Source organism: Emydura macquarii, unplaced genomic scaffold (assembly GCF_026122565.2).
Source record: "Emydura macquarii macquarii isolate MOO-44397 ecotype Brisbane River unplaced genomic scaffold, CSIRO-AGI_Emac_v2 contig_1300, whole genome shotgun sequence".
Taxonomy (NCBI): domain Eukaryota; kingdom Metazoa; phylum Chordata; order Testudines; family Chelidae; genus Emydura; species Emydura macquarii.
Window position 1 is genome coordinate 599,297 of NW_027131437.1, and position 21,192 is coordinate 620,488.

The window sequence follows — 21,192 nt, forward strand, 5'->3', positions numbered from 1 at the left end:
CCTCATTTTTGTGTTGTTCCCCTTTTTGAAGTTAAATACTACTGTGGTGGGTTCCTTTGGTATTCTCCCCCACTTCCCCCAGGATGTTAAATTTAATTTCATTATGGTCACTATTACTGAGTGGGTTCAGCTATATGCACTTCTTGGACCAAATCCTGTGTGCCACTTAGTTCTAAATCAAGAATTCCTTCTCCCCTTGTGGGTTCCAGGACTAGTTTTAATGGTGTCTAGAAATTCTATTTCTGCATGCCATCCTTAGGTGACACGTGCCCAGTCAATATAGGAATAGGTGAAGCCCCCCACTATTATTATTGGGTTTTCTGTTTTTGTAGCCTCTCTAATCTCCTATAGCCTTTGTGATAATGAAGTCTCTAGCAAATGAGGAATGGTGGTATTTGCAGCTGGATTTTGCTTGCAAGAGAATCCACAGCAGATGGTGAGACGTTTCTGTCTTGACTACTAGTTTAGTATAATAAAATGTGCAGGGTGCGGTACCTCAACTTCGTTTGCTAGTCAACTTGCTTTATCGTCCTTCAAATGGGAACTGTGATCAGATGCCACCTACCCTGTATTCCTTCTGCGGTCTTGTTTACCAAGAGCTCTAGCTAATGCAGTCTAGTTCACTCTGCATGCCAAGTCCCTGTGCTGAATCAGAATTTGACTAGGAAAGAGTTTTGATTAGTTGAATAAATGTTCTCTTACCCCTGATGATGGATTTTAGATTCCAATAATACTGTAGTGAAGTTCTTAGAACTACCCACCACTTCCAGTGCTGTTTTGCTCCTCAGAGAATTTTGCATGTTCTATAAACTAGATAAGGAAAGTTGCTTAAACTAGAAAACTGGAGAAGGGAAGAGGTAAAGCCATAGATGTGCCAAACCTACATGGTCACACACTTGTTTTCTATGTGTTTGGCTATGATCCAGTGAACGCTGTGGGTGTTGGTGCAGAAAATCAAAATACTATCTGATGGGCTCATGGAGAGCAGAAAGGCACATATCGAAAGTGTGCTTTATCAGACAAGACCCAAGGACCATCCAGTCCTATAACTGGCTTCCAGCAGATGCTAAGAGAGAAGAACCTCCCCACTCCCAGCCCCACAAAAGTGCACAAATACTATGCCATAGCCGGGGTGAGGGATTCTGCTCCATACAGTTGATCAGCATATACTTGGAACAGGAGAGAGATTTCTGCTTTCCCAAATCGTTAGAACACAGTTGCTCAGCTGCCCTTCATTGCAGATTTCAGGGTAAGTCTGTCCCACGCAAACCCACTGTTACATCACTGCCATTATTTAAATTAAATTATCTGCATCACAAATGCTGACATTAAGTGAAAACAATGCTTCTCTTAAAGAAACAAATCTTGCATTGTTGAAAGTTTGCTACATAATTCTTCTTCCCTTTGCCCTAAATTTCTTTTGTTTGGGCCTTGGCAGATTTAGAGAGTGCGAGGAACCTAATAGCAAGGTTTTATGTCTTTTTTAAGAAACAAAAGCAACCATCCATTGGCCCCTGATGAACTGCTCTGATTTATGGAACTGTGTGGTTTTTGCTTGTTTCTGATACATGAGACTTGTAATTCTATGATATGGTGAGCAGAAGGAAACCCAGACCTTCTGCTGTTACCCCTGTTATTGCTACCCAAGGTGGCAAGTGTACAGCTACTGGTCAAGACTACACGCTTTCTCTTTTTGCAACACACACTGACACATGGCTATTCTGTTCGGTTGGTGGTTATTTCACAGGCTGTACTATCCCATCCTCCATTTGGCACAGCTCTGGCTGCAATATCCACGGCTATGATTCTGTACATTTGACACTTTTATTATTATTTGTATTATTATAGCATCTAGCAGCCCTAGAGGACCAGGCCCCCGCTGTGGTGGGCACTTTTCAAACCCAGAACAAAAAGATGGTCCTTGCAGCATGGACCTAAGTATAAGACAAGAGACAACGTATGGAGACAGGCCCTGATGGGAGAGTACAAGTAAACAATGAGACAAGTAGAATTACTTTTAAAAGGATTTTTTGGTGTCCCTTACTTCCTCTTTGTGTGCCTTTTTGTTTTCCCCTGGAAATTGCCAGGGTTGCTGCTTCTGAGAGCAGCTCAGATTTTACTCATTTAGAAGGGCAGCGTGCCCTGCAGAAGCCTTTTGAGAGGCAGCTGCAGTGCTGCTTTTCTGTTTTAAGTAGTGCAACTTGTAAAGTATCAACTTGTGCTTCTCCCTGTCTCCTGTAGGGCCCTGTGATTCTCATTTATCCAGGGTTTTTGTTATGTATGCTTGCTTAACAGTGGAAGGGTAGAGGATTATGGTGAAGGTGGAAGGGCGAGGGAAATCCATCAGGATTCTATGGGACCCAGATTTAGATGAAGGAGGGCCTTCTGGGGCCATTAATATCAGAAGAGTGACTTTGGAGTGCCACAAGGCATTGCCAGTTCGAGCAGTGATCTTCAGATCCGGACTCTGCTTCTGATCCCTGGGTGGCAGTAAATGAGTTAACATTTGCTTGCTTTACTGTTTCTCTCAGGTTGGGGCAGACGGTTTGATGAAACTAAGTGGCTCAGCACTCAACAACGAGTTCTTCACTTCAGCTGCCCAAGGCTGGAAGGAGAGGTTGTCGGAAGGTGAGTCTCTTGCCACTTGGAAGCAAGAAGGTGTTAGCTGTGAACTTTTGAGGAGTTTCTTCTTATGTAGCATCTCCATTACTGGAAGTTTGCAGCCATGATAGTCAATTTGTTAGGATCCTCTGCTAACCTCTTTGCGAATATATAATTCTCTTGATCCTCCCAGGATACCACGTTTCTCTCTCCCTCCCCCCAAAATATCTTTTTTCTGCCTTTTGGTCTTCTGCTATCAACTTTTCCTTCCAGTGCCCATAAATATGCATTGCCTGCTGAGCGCCTTAAAATGTGCTCTGCAAATCAAATCTTTCTTTTCATAAAATCTCTTACTACTGTTTGCTAAATTCCAATAATCTTCAATATCTTCTTATTGATTATGCAGTCTATCCATGATATTTTTAGAATTCTTCTGTAACACCATAATTCAAAAGACAGTGGTTTGTTTATTATTGATTGTTTACATACCCATGTTTCACAACCACAATTTAACACAGATCAAATGTAAGTTTTTAAGAGCCGGAATTTAGTCTCCAGAATATCTCTTTCTTGTTGTTTTGGTGCTGACTTCAGTTTCTGATCTTCCATCTTCTGTAATGATGCTTCCTAAGTAGCAATAATCTCACTTGTTGTACAGTTGCATCACTCATTGAAATCTTGCATGTTTTCCCAGGATTCTTGCATACCACCATGTCTTAGCTACATTCAGTCCTAGACTGTATTCTTTGCCATATTCATATACAATCTTCACCAACTTCATCAGACATTCTTCTGAATCAGCCAACAGCACTTTGTCATCTACATAGCCAATTTTATTCACCCATTCTATGTTCATCTTAATATTTTCTTCTGTTTCTTTACTTAATATCGTCAAAGACTCTCTTTAAAGGTTGAATAAAGGGGGTTTAGAGAATGCATAATGGGGATTTCAGGGAGAAATTCAAGTTCTATAATGATTTAACAGGGGAAAACAGCTGCACTCAGAATGGTCCATGAGGACAAAGTGCCAGCCAATGGTTATCCAGACTGAATGGCAGAGGGGAGGTTTTATTGGAGACTTGTCCTTTGAAAAAATGTGACTTGAAGCACATGGCAAGATGACTATGTTTCTGGAGGTAATGAGTAAGACAAGACAGTGATTTATAGCTGAAACTGAAAGGGGAATTTCAAGAGGCCGAATGCAAATGCCCAACCTGGGCTTCATTAGGACATTGAAGATTAATCCCTCTTAACTGCAAAAACTGCCATAGGATTCTTAAATGACCACCAGACCTTGGTTTTACATCCTCTTGAGAGACAGTACTGGTAAACTAAGAGTTATATGTCAAGGTCATTGTTACATCTGTAATAATACACAGCCTGTAAACTGCAAACTAGCTGAGCTAGTTCCCAATGCGCTGGTTTATCTAAAAAATGACAGGGATCCTGAAGTCTGTCCATCTATTTCATGATTGCAATTGGCCTAATTATTCTTGTTGATTGCACTTCTTGCTGATATCCCTTCTTCTGTATTGCAGGTGAGTTCACCCCAGAAATGCAACTAAGAATACGGCAGGAGACTGAGAAGGAGAAGAAGGTGGAACTATGGAAGGAACGATTCTTTGAGAGTTACTATGGTCAAAGGTAAGAAATTGGACTGTCTTTTTTTTCTCATGGCCTGTCCTGAAGCACCAGTTCCCAGAATTTGGAGCTCCTTTCTTTCATGGGACCCTCTTTTTCACTGAGCTTCTAAGATGATCGAGGGTCAGCTCCATCTGGCTCTCATGGAATCACAGAAAAGATCTATTAGGTCATCTAGTTAATTCCTGGTCACTGCTGGATTGTTCCCTAAAGTATATATTTTCCACTGTTTATCCAGTCTAGCTTTAGCATTCTTTGTCTCCTGTAGTGGTGGATGTCTTCAAGGCTTCACACCTCTTTTCCCCAAACTTATCCTTACAATTTTGGAAGTTCCATCTCTTAAGGTTCTCTTGGCATATTCCAGCCAAATAAGTTATTTGACATTTACTTTGTCTTTGATTGTGATTTTTGACCCAAATATGTTCCACAGCTGTGCAGAACCTCATGGATTCCCCGTGTCTTGATTCACAGGGTGTTTAGCTGAACTCTCAGAATAAGTATGCTGTGGATTTCACACATTGTTCTGTCTGCCTTATTCCTAGCTACAAGCAGCTCTGCCTCCCCACTGTGGGATAAGGGTTTGCAGGACATTTCAGGTTCCTCGATCAGTAGCTGTATGCTATAAGAAAGTGAAAAGAACAGAGGTAGGATTGTACTGTAAAAATAATTAATAAAGAGTTCCTCTCTCTCTACAGAACTTCAATAATGAGCCACTCTGCTCAGCTCTGGGCATCACCTCACTTCCTGCCCATTCATCTGATTCATCTGTGCTGTTTTAACCCACTGTGGAGCCTGGGCTGCTCCAAACCTTATTCTCATGATCATGAGAGTATCCCACACTCTGGTGTGTTAGTGACAGACACGTGTGAGGCAGCGGGCACTGGCTAGAGATGAGGTCTTAGTCTAGTAATTGTCCAAAAGGTTAAGCCCCTTTTTGAAATACTTTTGACAACAGTAGACTTCATTAAAAAAGTCAAGTGTCCTTTCCTGCAGTGTCTCCAGGTTCTTGCAGTAGGGGCATTTTTTCAGAAAAATTCACATGCAGGGAAGAATGGGGGACAAAGTTGTGTCAGCGTATAGAACATTATATGTGATTATATTATGTCCTGCAAAATATGGGGCGAACCAAAAGTGGAAGACGTAATGGAGAATATAGACCTATGAAAAGTCGGGGGGTGGAGGGGTGGGTAAACCAAGGTATGGAGAGGGCAACTGCCCCCTTTGGCCTGTAGCAAACAATGCCCCTGTCCTGCATGGGCAGTAGGACAACATGCTAATGGAGATTCCGTGCACAATGGCAGGTCTGGTTTCTGTACATATGTATCAGCAGCTGTTACAAGATCCTATGCTGGGGATGAATACTGCAGCAGCTGTTTTGCTGGGAATTCAGGTTCAGATTCCCAGCTTGTTCATTTGTTACCCGGGCTGATGGGGGATTAGGGGCAGCAGTGAGGTGCTCCTGAGGGTGCAGGGTGGAGAAAGATATTAGGTGTGGAGATCTTTAATCATCTACAAACAGAAATACTCTCCTGGAAGAAGTTTATTCCTTAATTTTAGACTGAGGGTGCTTCAGTACTACAGGGATCAGGGACACTCGTGCTGGAAAAAAAATGGTGCAGTCTCTTGAGGGATTGTATCAGTTTCCAGATCCCTTTTATAAACTCTAGGTTGTGGGGTTAAGCCTATGGGGAACCAGATTGCAGTCCTACAGGTTTGTTGGAATATCCTACTGCTATATCCAAGGATGGCTGCTTAAAGGGAGTTTTTATAGCCAGCCATAGCAGCAGCTTGTATGTTGAACATTTTAACCATTGGCCAAATATTTTTCAGTTTGTGACCTGGGTAGAGGGAGAGCCCTGTACCATGTAACAGGGCCCCTTTTGGTTGATTTTTGAAGAGCACTTCTTGTGAACTGTTAAGTTCTCTGTGGCTTGGAAAAGTGGTAGCAGCAATGAAGGGTGTCAAAAATGGTGGGCTTAAAATCGGGAAATGATGTGTGTAAAGTGTTTCTTTAGGGCTCTGGTATGGATACAGAACCCTGTGCCCCCATTTTCATGGCAAAGAATGCTTTTTTCAGACATAAGTTTTACAAAACATAATTTCTTTTTTCTTATTAGTTCTGGAATGAGTCCTGAAGAGTCCAAGAGACTGACAGCAAGCACCACCACTACTGACATAGGTCCCAGGAATCCACCAGCTGAACAGATGAAATGCATGCTGGTCTCCAAGGCACCACCCAGCAAAGAGGAGATAACTCCTCTGTCAGAGTCGAAAGCACAAGCAGTCCAGGTACCATCACCAGCAGTGAAAAAAGGAGGAGAGGAAAGAAGAGAGAATGTGCATCCCCAAATAGGAAAACCTGCAGCATCTGTAAATGCCTCAGATAGCAATGCACTGAAACTTAGTGACCAAACTCTCTCTAGTTCTCTGAAGTGTGCTGAGGAATCCATGCAAGAGAAGCCAGAAACTGCCTCCGGTCAGAAATCAGAAGAAGAAAAACAGCACACTCCATCCAAGGATCTGTCGGCAGGGGAGAACAGAAGCACCTCAGCTCTGGCCCCAAACAAACCAAAGAGCCCCAAAGCAGGCGAAGCAGTAGCAAGCATGGCGAGTCAAGCGACTCCCCAAGAGACACCTAAAAAGGAACCCCCTGCAACTGAACAAATGGATGTCAGCGCTGAGGGCCTCAAAAGGAAGTCAGAGAGTCAGGAAGATGCACCAATCAGTCCTGAAAAAAAGCCACGAATCATGGACAACTGCCAGTACCAGCAGTCATTTCGGACCCAGCCACAGTCCTTTCCTGCAGCTGGGGAGGGGGCACAGGTGCGAAAGGTTCCCCCACTCAAGGTAAAGGAAAGTGGAGACCATTCCATCAGGGGGTTATACAGGCCATTTCCACTGGTAACTCTTACAAAATGTTTTGCCTCCATTTTGATTTCAGCTGTCCATGTAAATCCTACTACTTGCATATTATAACAATGAAAATATTTGATACAGGAATCCCAAAGCCTCTGCTCTTTGGCCACGGGAGTCTGCTGGCCTGCTGATCAGATTAAATAAGGCTCTCTAACACATGCACACCTGTCAGAGGGTATTTCAGACCAATCATGTTGGCACGGTTGTGTGAAAACCCAGAATTGGAATAATAGGGGACACTGTAGGTCAATATTGAGTAGATTGGGAAAGCTGTGGAGGAGTCCCTAAGACTCAAATAGCAGGGAGGAGTGTGCAATGCGTTACTGATGTGTGGACTTCCCCAGAACTTGAATAGTGGATGAGGATTGAAGGATATTGGCAGCTTCCCACATTATGTCAAACAAAAAACAAACTATCCACCTCGGCTCTACAGAGGGCCGGGTCTTGGAGACTATGCATCACTACTTTGAGGCTTGGTGTTACCAGGACAACTTTTAACAGCTGGATGCAATGTTCTTGCTTTCTCTCAATCCCAGTATTGAATAGGGAAGACTTTTGCAGGGGGCAGGGCAGCTCTAAAAGCCCATGATCTGCTGAGGTTTAGCAAGAACCTAGATTCCTGCTGCAACCTAGATATAGGAAAGAGAGCAATATATCAGATACTGGTGTAAGGGGAAAATAAGAGAGGCTATGAAGGGAAGGTTCCTGCCTTTGGCTTAAAAAATGCAATTCATCTGGCTGAGATCCAGTTCATGTGACCTATTTATCAAATATCAAAACTGCTCCTGAGCATTTGGAAACCGTCTAATTCGTGAATAATGGACATACTTTTTTAGGTCATGTGACTCTGTCTCAGCCAACAGGATTATATGTGTGCAGATAGCTGCAGCCTCTTCACTGGCAGTGTGTTATACACAATGATAGAACTTCAAATGTCTACCTCACAAGTTAATATTTTCAAAAATAGCTCTCATTTTTGTGGATGCAAAAGCATGAATATAAATAATTATTGGTATAAAACTGTTCCCACAGTTAATTGCACCCACAGTTTAGGATCTTTAAAGTCTAACTGCCTGATTTCTAGGCATAATCAAGAATTTAGATGTCTCTGGCCTAAATGGTGATTGGCAAATTGTGTCCAGAATTACTTATTCCCATAATTTTGCCCCTTCCGAGCTGAAGCTACATGGACATTGAATTCTCTCTCGTGCCTGTTGTACCCTGGATTTCTCAACTGCCTTTACAAGTTGGTACCACAGGATTAAATTAGATAGGTTGTTTAAAAAAAATCTTTACCAGCTGTTTTACCCATTTAATTTAACTGAAGGCTACTAAGGATTGTCTTAATGTCTAAATTTCTGAATGCTACTGATTTAGAATCTGTGGGTGGAAAATTCCCTTCCACTCAGTGCTGTCTCTTTTCTACTTTTTTCCAGATTCCTGTCTCCAGAATCTCCCCCATGCCATTTCTTGCTAGCCAGGTCTCTCCCAGGGCTTGCTTTCCAACCTCTGTCACCAGTCCCGGAAGAACAGGGGCCAGAACTTTGGCAGACATCAAAGCGAAAGCCCAACTGGCCAAGGCCCAGAGGGCAGCAGCTGCAGCAGCAGCAGCCGCCGCCGCTGCTGCAGCCTCCAATGGGAGAGCCATCCCAGGGCCTGGTCCAGGAGGAGGAGGAGGAGAGGAAAATAGTACAGCAACAAGTGGAACCAATGAAACTGGAATTCAAAGCAGTGCACTGGAACTGGCAGGAACTGGAAGCGGGGGAAGTACGAGAAGGCCTTTTCCCCATTGTCCAGGGACCCATTCCCAAGCGGAGACCCAGGCCACGGAGCAGACATCACCTTTCAGTGTCTCTAGAACACAACTACAGCAAACTCCCACAGTATCCAGAACCGCAACCAGCACCAGAGGCACAGATTCCGCATCACCAGCCCCACCAGCATTAGAGAAAATGAACAGAGTAAAAGTAAGCCCTCCAAATGTGACTGTAAGTCAGGTTTCCAGAACATCCATTGCCTCAAACCACATATATACTCTCAGTAACAACAGACAAGAGAAAGCACCTTCAGCTCCAGCAGGTCTAATCCAGATCTCAGGGGCACCACCTGTCAGGGATGAAGCAGTCTATGTCAGTGTATCCAGACCAGGTGCTGACAAAAATGTGACCAAGTCAGCACTTACTGCCACAGAAGGGACCAGCCTAATTATTCCTAAGAGCAAACCTCTTTCCCCTCTGAGGTCTTCACTGGCAGCCGTAGTCTCAGAAACCCAGGCTGGTGTTGTAGTAGCATCTACTATATCTACTCCATCCTACAGCACTTTGTCAGTAGCCTCTAGCCTTAATGCTCATGTAGCTCCCTTGAGCACAAGTGGGCCTTTCCTGAAGACAAGCTCCAGTATTCCTGCTAACAATCCCTTGGTCACCCAGCTGCTGCAAGGTAAAGATGTCCCAATGGAACTAATCATGCCTAAGCCTCTCACCAAAGTAGAAATTAAAACTGTCCCACTAGTTCCGAATGAAGCAAAAGGGTCAGGGTTTTCCAATGCCACAAGCACAGCTGGGAACGGCACTGGAGGGGAAAGTGGCGAGAGACAATCAAATTTAGCCATGCAGCAACTTGGAAAGATCTTTTTCCCAAGCAGGCAGCTGCCCCATGTTCCAAGGACCTTTCCCTTCTTCTCAGGAAAGGACCTGAGGAACACTAGTATTGACCAATATCAATGCCAAGAGGCACTCGACAAGGCAACTCAAGAGCAGATCCTTCAGACTCTTATCAAGCAGGTCCACAGACAGAATCTGTTCTCAGTCCTGCAGCCTTCACAGCTCAGCCTCATTCACTCAGGTTTCCAGTTAGACAACAGCTCCACCAGTCAGAGATTCATGCTGGGTTTCACAGGCAGGAGGACATCCAAGCCTGCCATGTCTGGCCATTACTTGCTGAACATTTCCACATATGGTCGCGGTTCGGAGAGTTTCAGGAGAGGTCTTTCAATGAACCCTGAGAACCGCTTGTCTCTGAATGATCCTGCTGATGATCCAAAAATAGAATTTGGGGAATGTGAAGAAATAGCTGGCAACGGTAGCAGCAGTGATGAAGGAGACGCAGATGATGAGAGCACTGGTGATGAACACGAACGTATCATTGTAAAAGAGGAGCCCTTGGCTTCCCAGATCTCTGGCCAGCATGAAAGAGAACAGCTATCACACAGTGTAAACGCTTTTTCAGATTATAATGTGCCAGCTAGAAAGAACGTAAAGAAGGAAGCAGTCTTATCTCAGCAAGCAGCAGCCAGCCAGGCAAGTGTTCACCGGTACCCAGGAGGCCAGGTGTTTGATGGAACCGCATTAGCAAGAGATTTAATTCAGGCAGCCCAGGAGCAAATGGCACATGCTATGAGAGGAAAAATAGTGCACAGCAATCCTGAGGCTTATAGCACTTCTGCACCACCTGTAGATTCTATGTTGCAGCAGCCTCCACTGCTTTCCCGTTCACACCCTCCAAAGTTGTATCGAGACACTGCAGCACAGCTCATTGGTCCTAGTTATAGTGGCACAATCAATGTCTCCACCTCTCCAGAGGGGAACCAAGGGTCTCTTGTGACTGGGCTGTCCGAGTGTAATCAGCTGGCCAGTAGCATGGGAAACGTCATGTCTTTCTCTGTGACTGTAACCACCATTCCCGCCAGCCAGGCTATGAACCCTGGCAACCACAATCAGACCATCCCAGTTCAGGCCTTTGGTGACAACAACAGCATGGAGGGTTCACCTTCTAAATGCTACTGCAGGTTGAAAGCCATGATCATGTGCAAGGGTTGTGGTGCCTTCTGCCATGACGACTGCATTGGCCCCTCTAAGCTCTGTGTCTCCTGCCTTGTAGTACGGTAACTGAGACATATGAGATGAGGGGAAGGATGGCCTGGTTTTGTGCCTCCTTTTGAAATGAGAGCAGGAAGAAAAAGAGGTTTTACTGCCTTGCACAAGAGACACATTACTGAATCAGGAATACAGAGTAGCGTTCTTCTTTTATTAAAGAAAGAGCACCTTGTTGTATAGTGAATCTAAGTTGAGCTCAACTATGTGAATTGTGACAAGAGTTTGCACTTAAGGAATCATGTAAATATGTCACATTATTTTGTTTTAAAATTATATTTTCAATCTTTTAGGAGACAACGTTTGACTTGTACTGCAGATTCATTAACCCCACCTATCAGTCCCTACCCCAGGTTAGCCTAAGCTCCGCTCTATATTGAAACTTCCAGCCAAACTTTAACCCCTTGGTCTTTCCTTGGCAAAAGAAAAGAACTGGAAAGATTAAAAGAACTGGGAGATCAAGAAGATTTAAGCCTTTATACTATCTGGCACAGAACACTGAGGTGTGGAGTACCAGTTCAGGCTTGGCTCAGTCTTTTATTGCTCTTTTGTTTTAGTTCAGATGTTTGAGAAGTGGGAGGCATTATAACAGCCTTTCAATGGTTGCCTGTCAGTTGCCACTTGACTCCCTAAACTTTTGGAAGCCAAAGTGGGTTGTGCAATAGTGGCTGGGGTTTTTTGTGCATATCACTCCCTTTCCAACTCATGAATTACAATAACATTGTCCATAGGAGGGCAATACCTTGGGTCGCAGTTACTTCTAGGAGATTGGAAAGGCAACTATCATAGTCATAATCTCTAAGAACTCAAGTAATAAAAAGCAGCTAGTGACTATTTAAAGCAGAAATCTCTAATATGAATTGAACTACATTTCCGAAACTTGCTTTACTATGCATTTCAGTGTAAGTACTGAGGTGCCTCCCCCACAATTTCTAACCATCAAATATGACAATACATTACACAAGTTAAATGCACTAAATGACACCCTCCAACATATTGCTTGTCAGGAAGCTTGCCATGGCTGATGAAGACCTCCATAATAGGCTAATTTATTTCGAGAATCCTGTATCTAGCTAAGAGTAAGGCATGGGACACAAGGGTTGTGTGACCGCATCATTGCCCATGAGGATATTTCTTCAAGTTTCAAAACATCAAATCCTTTCGCCTGATCTCCAATTTCTACTCTGAGACCCAGGATTCTAACAGTAAAAGTGACAAGTCAGGAATGAGAAGCAGTGGCAGAAGTATGTGGGGATCATAGGAATGGACTAGCAGGGGTTCCTGTCATGAATGAGGTGTACTGAAAGAGCTGTGTGTGAGGCGATCACCCAGTGCTGGCCTATCTAATGCCAGGTTGCAGCTAGTGATATCAATCCTTCAATCTCAGTAGCATTAATATTCACAATGTCACCCAAATTAATCAATCAGAATTGAACAGGCATTACAGCACCATCATCTCAGCAACAGAGATGTATGACAGACTGGCCAACAAAATACTTAAATGCCCATCCCTTCCCACACTGTGAGAGTTAAGCATACTCCAACCCCAATTCACAGTATCAGAGCACTAGGTTATCTCTGCCTTCAGTCGGGAATCTATAGGTAAAGTGCTGTTCCCCGCAAAGAACATCAGGTTCAAGAATCACATCCAATTCCATGTTGTCTCTGTTTGAGAAACAAATACATCGATCAGGTAGAAATCCGTGTACCTTTTTGACAAAAAGCTACGGAATTCACTTTTAATCCAAAGGCCTTTTTAAAATGAAGCAAAAGTAATAAAGTAGGAGTGGTAAGTTACCCCATTAGCTAGTTCTCTCAGAGCTTTGGACTTTTTTCCAGTTTGAATGTACTCCTCCTCCTTCCTCTCACATGAAAAGAGAATCTAGGGTGCTGTTAAGTAAAGGAGATGTAGATCATTGTACACAATGTATTTTACCAAACAGTGGGTGGCAATTGATTTGTTGATAACTGAAAATTGACAATTGATTTGTTGATAACTGAAAATATCTCCCTCCCTGCTTTTGTCTGTGTGTGCCACCTTCCAAACCAGGATTATCAACAGTGAAATAGCATAAAATGTATTATATTCCCATCTTCAGTCTTGCTCATCCTAAATATTTTGGAGGAGAAGGTCCCCTAATTTCTAAATACATATAGGTACTTAGTTATCACAGTGATGTAGGATGTTTAAGTATCCAGGTAAATATTTTTAAATTCATCACTCTGTGGCAGAAAAATTAACACCAACAAAAAATAGCCTCTGGGTTTTTTTTGACATGCCAAAAGTGCTGTCAGCAGCATTTAACCACTAAGCAAACATTATCTCCAAATTTGGCATATTCTAGATGCTATAGCTAATGATGATGGAGTGCATGCAAAGAAGCAAACCAAGGAAAAGAATCATTTTGGCTTCTGCCATTGCAAAAACACTTAATCTGTCACAGAGGTGGACCTTTGTTTTATGGGCCTAGTGCACTCAAGAGCAAGTGCCCATTACGACAGTTCACGCACTACTTCCAATGTTTCTCTTCCCCAGTGCAAGAAGCAGTTCTGCAACATCCTCTGAGTTATGGGATACAGTGTCAGATGGATATTATGGTATCAGGCACACAACTAACTGCTAACTGAAATGAACAGGACTCCTGTTCTCTGAAGCACTGAGAGAGATCCGTTTCTGTTTCCTTGCTGTCTTAGGGCTTGTCTACACAGGAAAGTTTTACCAGTTATACCGGTATAATGATGTATCTTCTTCTTTCTGGCCACTTCTCTAATTAGGGTTGGCAACTTTTATAGCCTTCTTCCAAAACTCATGATTTTGGCTGTCCTGCAAATTGGTCTCTCTAAGGTCAGCTGATATCCTGTCTGTGTTCAGAGTCTTTGGTCTTCCCTTTGGTCATAGGTATAATTATATATATAAATATACATACTGGCATAACTCCTCTTTCCCAACTGACACAAACTAAAAAGGCACTCTTAGGCTGTGTCTAATTGGCCGCACAGTTTAGCCTATGGAGTGTGAATTACAGTGCACACTAGCATGACACGCTGTAATGCCCCTGTATGGATGCTGTCTGCATGAACTAAAGAGTACCTAAGTACCTAAAAGACTAAGTTAATACAAATGAGGTACCTTTTAGTTCTCACCTACAAGGTGTATACAGGGGAGTTACAGCACATTATGATAGTGCCCACTGGAATTCACACCCATTCCAAACTGGGGGGCCGTTTAGACGAGTCCTTACACCAGACTAACAGTGTCTTCAAGGGGAGGTTATAATGGTATATCAGTTTAAATCCACGTCTTAGTTTATACCGGTATAATTGTCCTACATTGACGAGACTCATAAGAAGGGAGCAGAAGACATTGGGGGAACAGCACAAAGTGGCCTGTGGGCCTGTTTGTGTTTGCTGGGATTTTATGCCTGTTGCAACTTTCACTTTAAAAAGCCCTAAAATTTATTATTTTCAGCAGGACATTTTAAAATAGTCAGGAGCAGAGCCCCTAACTTTGATTCCAACCTCAACCCGCTTAACATTTGTGGTGTCGCCTCAGTTGGAGTTTGCATGTCTGGCTTCACATGCTCTGTACACCTATTTCTCTCTGTGATGCTGTTTCTGAGACATAAGTAGCTGCTGTTACATGAAATACAACCGCAGGAACTGAATTACTTTAGAGAGTCAGTATCCAAGCAAGAAGGGAAGTAGATCTAGGAAGTGTCCAACTGGATTTGTAATGACCACTAAGATTTCAGTAGGACTCCACTGTCCTTTTTAGTGGTCATTGTAACTTTATTAGATGGTGATCTAGAGGTTTACTGCTCAGTTTAGTGCCTTAGCTATCTTTGGATGGGTCAAGAGTTTTGCAGTTACTACTTCATTCTACCCCTTCCCAAAGTAATGAATCCTCTTAGCTGAAAAGCTTTGATCTTACCACAATTAAACAAGCTCTTTACGTGGAACTTGATAGAACAGTATCCCTAGGTTCACCAGAGGGCATTAAGCAGCTAGGTAATCATTAGAAAAGATGGGGTTTGGATTACTAAACATTTAAACAATAGGTTTGCCCAAAAACTTTTAAACTTTTTACATTTCACAGTGCTGGGTTTTGAATAACAGTTGTTTGACAGGAAAAACCTGAGGCCAGGGTAGAAGTATTCCCTTTGTTAGTTAGTAGGCAACCGTGTTGCTGAGACTTTCCCCATCAGCCCCAATTCTTCCTAATCATCTGTCCTACGTCTCCTCCAGCAAAATAATAAACCTGCTTTCCTACTGGCTACAGTTAGTCATTAAAGGGATATTGTGGACTAATTTAGACATAACATTTTTGGCTTTGGCACTCAGATATTACAGTGATAGCACTTTATAATAAATGCCCATGTAAAAATGGAACACTCAAAATATTTTACAAAGCTTAACGTCAGAGCAATGTTTGTGACGTAAAATACTGCAACAAGAAAAGTTCATTCAGATTTAAAACTTCCCCTGCTGGGATCGCATCCAGGCACTGCAGCATGAGAACCAGAAAGTGAAACTGATTGATCAAGTATCACTGCTCAGTGCAAAGAATAAATACTTTTATACATATTGCATGAACGGAGAAGTAAATGGAATTTTAGAAATGATTTTCAAGTTTCTGAGATAGCATTAGTAACCAGGAAGGAAACTGGTTTTAAGGTTTTAAAGTTGACAATGTCCCATTTTAAATGTGAGGAAATGACTGATACTGTGTAAACAATGAATTCTATCAGCAGAGTTGTACTAGGTTTACAACAGTAAAAATGTTCAGGAAGCCATTTCCTGGACGTTATTTATTGGACAGATGAATAATTGCCAGGGATGAACACACTGCTGGTCATTACTGCTTAAATTATGTCCATTTAAATTGTTCTAGAGGCAGTTAAGAGCATTATGGGCCCAATTCTTTCCCACTCACTCACGAGTGGTCCCGTGGAAGACAAGAATACATGCATGAGTAAAGGCTGCAATGATGGGCACTGTAATTGGAACTGGGTTGTGTTTGCTTTAGTCTAGTGAGGAAGGCTTTCTGCATTTCATTTGGAGTCGTTTGTTTAGGCTCAATTTTTCAAAAGTAGTCACCAATTTTAGGATGCCTCAATCCTGGGGACTGGATTCTGCTGAGTGCCCACAATTCCAGCTTTCAGCACCTCTGAAAATCAGGACCAAGCTGTAAAGTGGAGCACTCCAAATTGAAGATCACTTCTGAAAATGTGGCTTTTATAGTGGAAGTAGGAGGACAAGGGATGGCATCCTCCCATTGGATGTTGCCACCTGCTGCAGCTAGCATGGCTTTTATCACAGGAGGGTAGGAGCCCATTGCCAGGAAGTTACTGCCTATGGCATCGCACAGCTCTGAAAACTATCCTCAGTTAATCCAGTGTGTCTGAAACCAGCATGGGTGAGAGAGGGTCTCTTAGAATTCAAGTATTGTTGCCACCAGGAGGAGAGAATGGTTCGAACGTTTGCTAAGATAACGAGTTTTCTTTGTTACATTTTTTTAATGCTATACATTTGATACAAAAGAAGATCAATTTTAAGAGCTTACAGTAATATATTTTAAGTAATATATATTTTAATATTTGTGTAAAAAAAATGACAAAGGAAGATTTGTGAACTAGATATGCAGGGTGTTGTGTGTGTGCAGTTTCTCAGCAGGGTCAAGATGATTTCACTGGCAAGGAAACTGAAAGCACTCGGGTTTCCATTAATGCAATAAAAATGGGGATTCTTAAAACAGAAATCCAATATTGTTTACCAGAGGCTCTTTAATTTTTGTTTGGGCCACAAGGCTTATAAACATGATTTAGAAGATGATAAACTTTCATCGGTCTTTTGCCTTTTTAAAAGGGACTTAAATTGGAATAGAGGGTATGTACAGAAAATCAAGGTGACACCATTTTAAAATTCATATTTTTTCACAAATATAGAAGAATCATATTTTACATAAGAATTTTAAGTATTTGAAATAAATATGTATATAAATATACTGTATGTACTTCGTATATTCTTTTATTTTACATTTTAACTGTATTAAAATATTTGAGCTGTTTGGATTTGAGTTCCTACCTATGTATTATTGAAAAAAAGAGAGAGAAATGAGTACTGCTTCTTGCCATTGCAGCAGATTGTAGGGTAGCAAAAAAAACTTGAAGCTCAGCAAAGAATGAATTGGAATAGTTTAGCAGTTTTAGAAATACTGTACAGAAATTTTTTTCAGTCCTGTGTCCTCTTTGTGTTTCCATTTATGTTCTACCCTATTTTGGCTCAAAAACACCCAGAACAATCTATGGTGAGAAGACAAGGAGTTGAGGTGGAGCTTTATACAAGCACTGCCAAAGAGACATATTGGTACAGAAGCTAAACTAAAATCAAAAGCAGCCATTAGAATTTTAATAAATGTAGCTCATAGTTGGATTCTTGTATGATCCTCTGATAGTGCAGATGGGGAGTGTATATGCCAAGAGCCTAAGTATGTTGGGATTTCAAGGCAACACTCAAAGGAGTTTTCTTTTGTAGGACTTTGGGTCCAATATCACAGTAGTGGATGATGTGTGCCCTCAGTCACTACTGGAAAATGGAATGGATTCTCTTCTGCTAAACTTGGGCAGGATCGCTAGAAAACCCCATAAGGGAAGCAATAGTAAATCTGCTGAGACTGCTGGCAACATGCCTCATAGGAATTCTGTTTCCAAGATGCTGTAACTTGGATGCAAGGATTCCTAGAGGTACAAGATCATAATAATTATATGAATATAAAAAAGACAAAATTCTAGTTAGGGGAGAATGATAGTGGCTGCAGACTACAGTAACAATCAGCTATGATGCATGTGTATTATATATAGCACATCCAGTGCACTCTGCTTAATAAAGGGCCCAAACCTGTGAAGTGCTCAGCATCCTCAATTACCAGTGAAGTTACTAGCAGCTGAGGTTGTGGTGCGTCTTACAGGATTAGGCTAAAGTCCATAGTACATGTGTCTCAGCTGATTTGTGTTGTAATATCGCATCCATTTCCGCACCCTCAGTAATTACATCACAGACATGTCTGGTTTATTACATAAACAGTAAAGCTCTTAAGACAATGTTCAGGGTTTTATGAACCCAATCATTCAGGAACACAATACATTTAAATTGCTGCCCTTTTGATCAATGGCCCCTGTTTTAGGCCTTCATTTGTCCCTTGGACATCAACTCTATACACATACAGGGTCTCCCCAGCAAGAAAAGTCTCCCCCTCAATGACAGGGTGACAGAATTGGCTCTGTCAGTCCCTGGTGTGGGGCCATACCAAGCAAGGGAGGTGGCTTAGCTAGAACTTGCCACACTCTGTCTAGTGTGGGCTCACAGAAAGCTCCAGAATATGGAAGGTGCATAAAGATGATACACAGACACATTTGCCCCTTCACCTTCTCGGTGGTGCCAAGCTCAGCTCAGATGCATCTCCAAATTTGAGCCACTGGGTTTACCATAGCCTAAACAGCCCTGTATGAACTGTTGGAATCTCAGATAAACAAGAACTGTGTTTACTATAACTCTGGGATTGGGACTGGGGTTTGTGTGGAGGAAAACTGAATGCAAAAAAACTGCTTGATTTGTGTGACGGGTTTGACTTTAAATTCTAGATTCCAGAAAACTCAAAAGACAGACAGACAGTTTTGTTATAGTTAAGATTATTTTCCAAACATTCCAAAATAGGCCAGGCCCCTATTTACATACACATAGTGAGATCTTCTTTTAGTAAAGTCATTTTATCTTTCTTTCTATGAATTGCAATCTGCACAATCAAAGGGGTTTTCACTCTGAACAGTTGCACTATAAGAAGGTTACACTGTTTGGGTGTGTATATGTATATATAACTAGAGTATATATGTGTGTGTATATATATACAACTATATTTTACATAAATGTACCTAAAAAGGCTGTAAATCATCTCAGGATTCTGGTGACACTAGGAAATGTTTGAGAACAAAGTTTGAGTTACCACAAGCCTGAGATGGAATTACAGGTTTTTATATTCGTTTTAATATTTAAAATATATGGGTTAGAAAAAATATACAGTGTATGTTGTTTTGATCTGCTGCACTTTGTCTAAACTTTCCTAGTCTCGCTGGTACTGCTGCAGCTCCTATCCCTTCCTTCTCCTCTTAGAACTTAGAAACCAACTTTTTTCCTGTGGCTTTTCTTTCAATTGCTCTTCTCAGAGGCTGAATAGCGTTTCTATTTGAAAAGCTGTGCCAAGAATTTAATATTCCTGGGTTTTGCCTTTTATAATAGGAAGTCACAGCTGAACCCCAGTCCCAACACTGGGGAAAGTGAGCTGGTAGGTGACGCAGCCAGTTGGCAGTTTGCTAGTTTGCAAATGGACTATTTTAGAATCAGAGTCAATCGATCAATCAGACTTAAATAAGAAATAGTCATTTTCTGTTGTTATCCAATGATAAGTTTGTACTGAACAAGAAGATTATTGTAATTCACTATCCTCCTTAATAAGGAAATTACACAACTTCCAGGCATTTAAAAAAACTGCATTGGTCAATTCCATTAAACCAGCAATCACATCAGGAAACTATATGACCCCTAATATTGCAGCTTTGCAGATTGTCAGAGTTCATTTTAGTAAACTGATTCTCTCCGCATATGGAAAATAATAATTTTTAAAAGTCTGCTTCGGGGTCTGCTGTATAAGATTCCACCTTAACTTCTCACCAGCATTAAGAGGGATCTGAGGAATGCTTTTTAAAAAAAAAAAAAAAAAGTATATTTGTATTCTGTCACTTTGAGATCTGTGTGTCCATAGGAGGTAGCACTTTGAAAAGCGAAAGCCTGCCCTGTGGCTTATGTCTTACTGCAGATTCAGTTCCTTTTCCCTCCTTATTTTTGTCATGTAAAACTACCTTCTTCATAAATGAATGTAAAATACAGTAGTTCTTCAGCACATGGATAAATGTGTATTTTATCTTAATGTTTCATTTTACGTTAAATAAAAGCATATGATTTTATGGTCACCATTGCTGTTAATGTTGTCTTTTTAAATGGTACTCTCTTGGCCTTCAAGAACGTGAAGCAGCCAGCTATCCAACACTGAATTACTTAATTTCAGGTCCAGCACTGCAGGAATGCCAGTATCTTTTTTTTTTAAACCATCTCCCTACATTTCGTGGGGAAAGATTTGCTGTGCATACTAAGTTGGTAATAAACATTTTGAATTTCTCGCATGTGTTTCATCTGAGGATCTCAAATTGCTTTAAAAAACATTAGTGCACTGTAAGGTATGAATAAATATACTTATTCACAGGTGAGGAAACTGAGGCACAAACCACACTGACTTGCCCAGGGTCACTTATTGAGTCTAACAGGAACAGAATTCAGATGTCCTGTCTTCCAGTCTTGTACTCTAACCAGAATACAAACTTCAAAACTGGCAGTGTATTCTCTCCCCTACAGAATGATCAGCTTTCTCCCCAGTCTTCTTCTGCAATCCAATCTGTTAAAGTGCATCCCCATTTCCAAGTATGATTTTTTCCAGCTAACACCAGTGTGCACAGTTCTGTTGGCATAATAACAGGGTGCAGTTATGTAGCCATCCAGCAATTTTTAAGTTGTGGCAGCAGCCCTGGTCTGCCAACAATGTGATTCTTCCCAAGCCTCCTGCACTTGATACTGATCATTTCTAATTTTCTCTCCAACTCTTGCCTCTTATGGAAAAGAGCTAATCGCTCCCCTGAGGCAGCACGGAGCTGATCTTGTAATTTCAGTATTCCTTTTTCCTTCTACAAAGCCTACAGAGTTTTGCTGAGTAATTCTATTTTCTCTTTCAGTTTACACCTGGATGCATTGCAAGCCAAAAACATTCCATAGCTTGCCCTTTCGCCTCCTTAGCCTTTCCTTTCTTGTGCCCTACTTCCAGATCAAACACATGACTCACAAGACTCCATGGATTAGAAGGCTCAGAGATGACCTGAGTGTCCTTCAATTGCACTACACCTCCTCCATGTTCCTTAATAGATTTCTTTACAAAGATTTCCAAAGCCATGCTACAGGAACCCCAGAAGTCCCCGCTAACTCCATTTCACTCACTCTAACCCTAAATTAAAAGTCAGTTGAATTCTACTGGTTAGCCTAATACCTAATTTCTAACACTATA

The 21,192-nt window shown here is 41.8% G+C and overlaps 1 protein-coding gene across 4 annotated transcripts in view; it reads left to right on the plus strand.

Annotated features, from left to right (window-relative positions):
• Positions 1 to 20,053, plus strand: part of ASXL2 (ASXL transcriptional regulator 2) — a 222,482-nt gene extending 202,429 nt beyond the window's left edge. For all 4 annotated transcript variants that reach the window (XM_067550474.1, XM_067550475.1, XM_067550477.1 and 1 more), the window contains 4 exons: positions 2,532 to 2,628; positions 4,140 to 4,245; positions 6,360 to 7,089; positions 8,595 to 20,053. In XM_067550474.1, coding sequence (XP_067406575.1) covers positions 2,532 to 2,628; positions 4,140 to 4,245; positions 6,360 to 7,089; positions 8,595 to 11,045 — 3,384 coding nt within the window. In that variant the 3' untranslated portion in view covers positions 11,046 to 20,053. The remainder of the gene's footprint in view (positions 1 to 2,531; positions 2,629 to 4,139; positions 4,246 to 6,359; positions 7,090 to 8,594) is intronic.
• Positions 20,054 to 21,192: the final 1,139 nt, after the last annotated feature.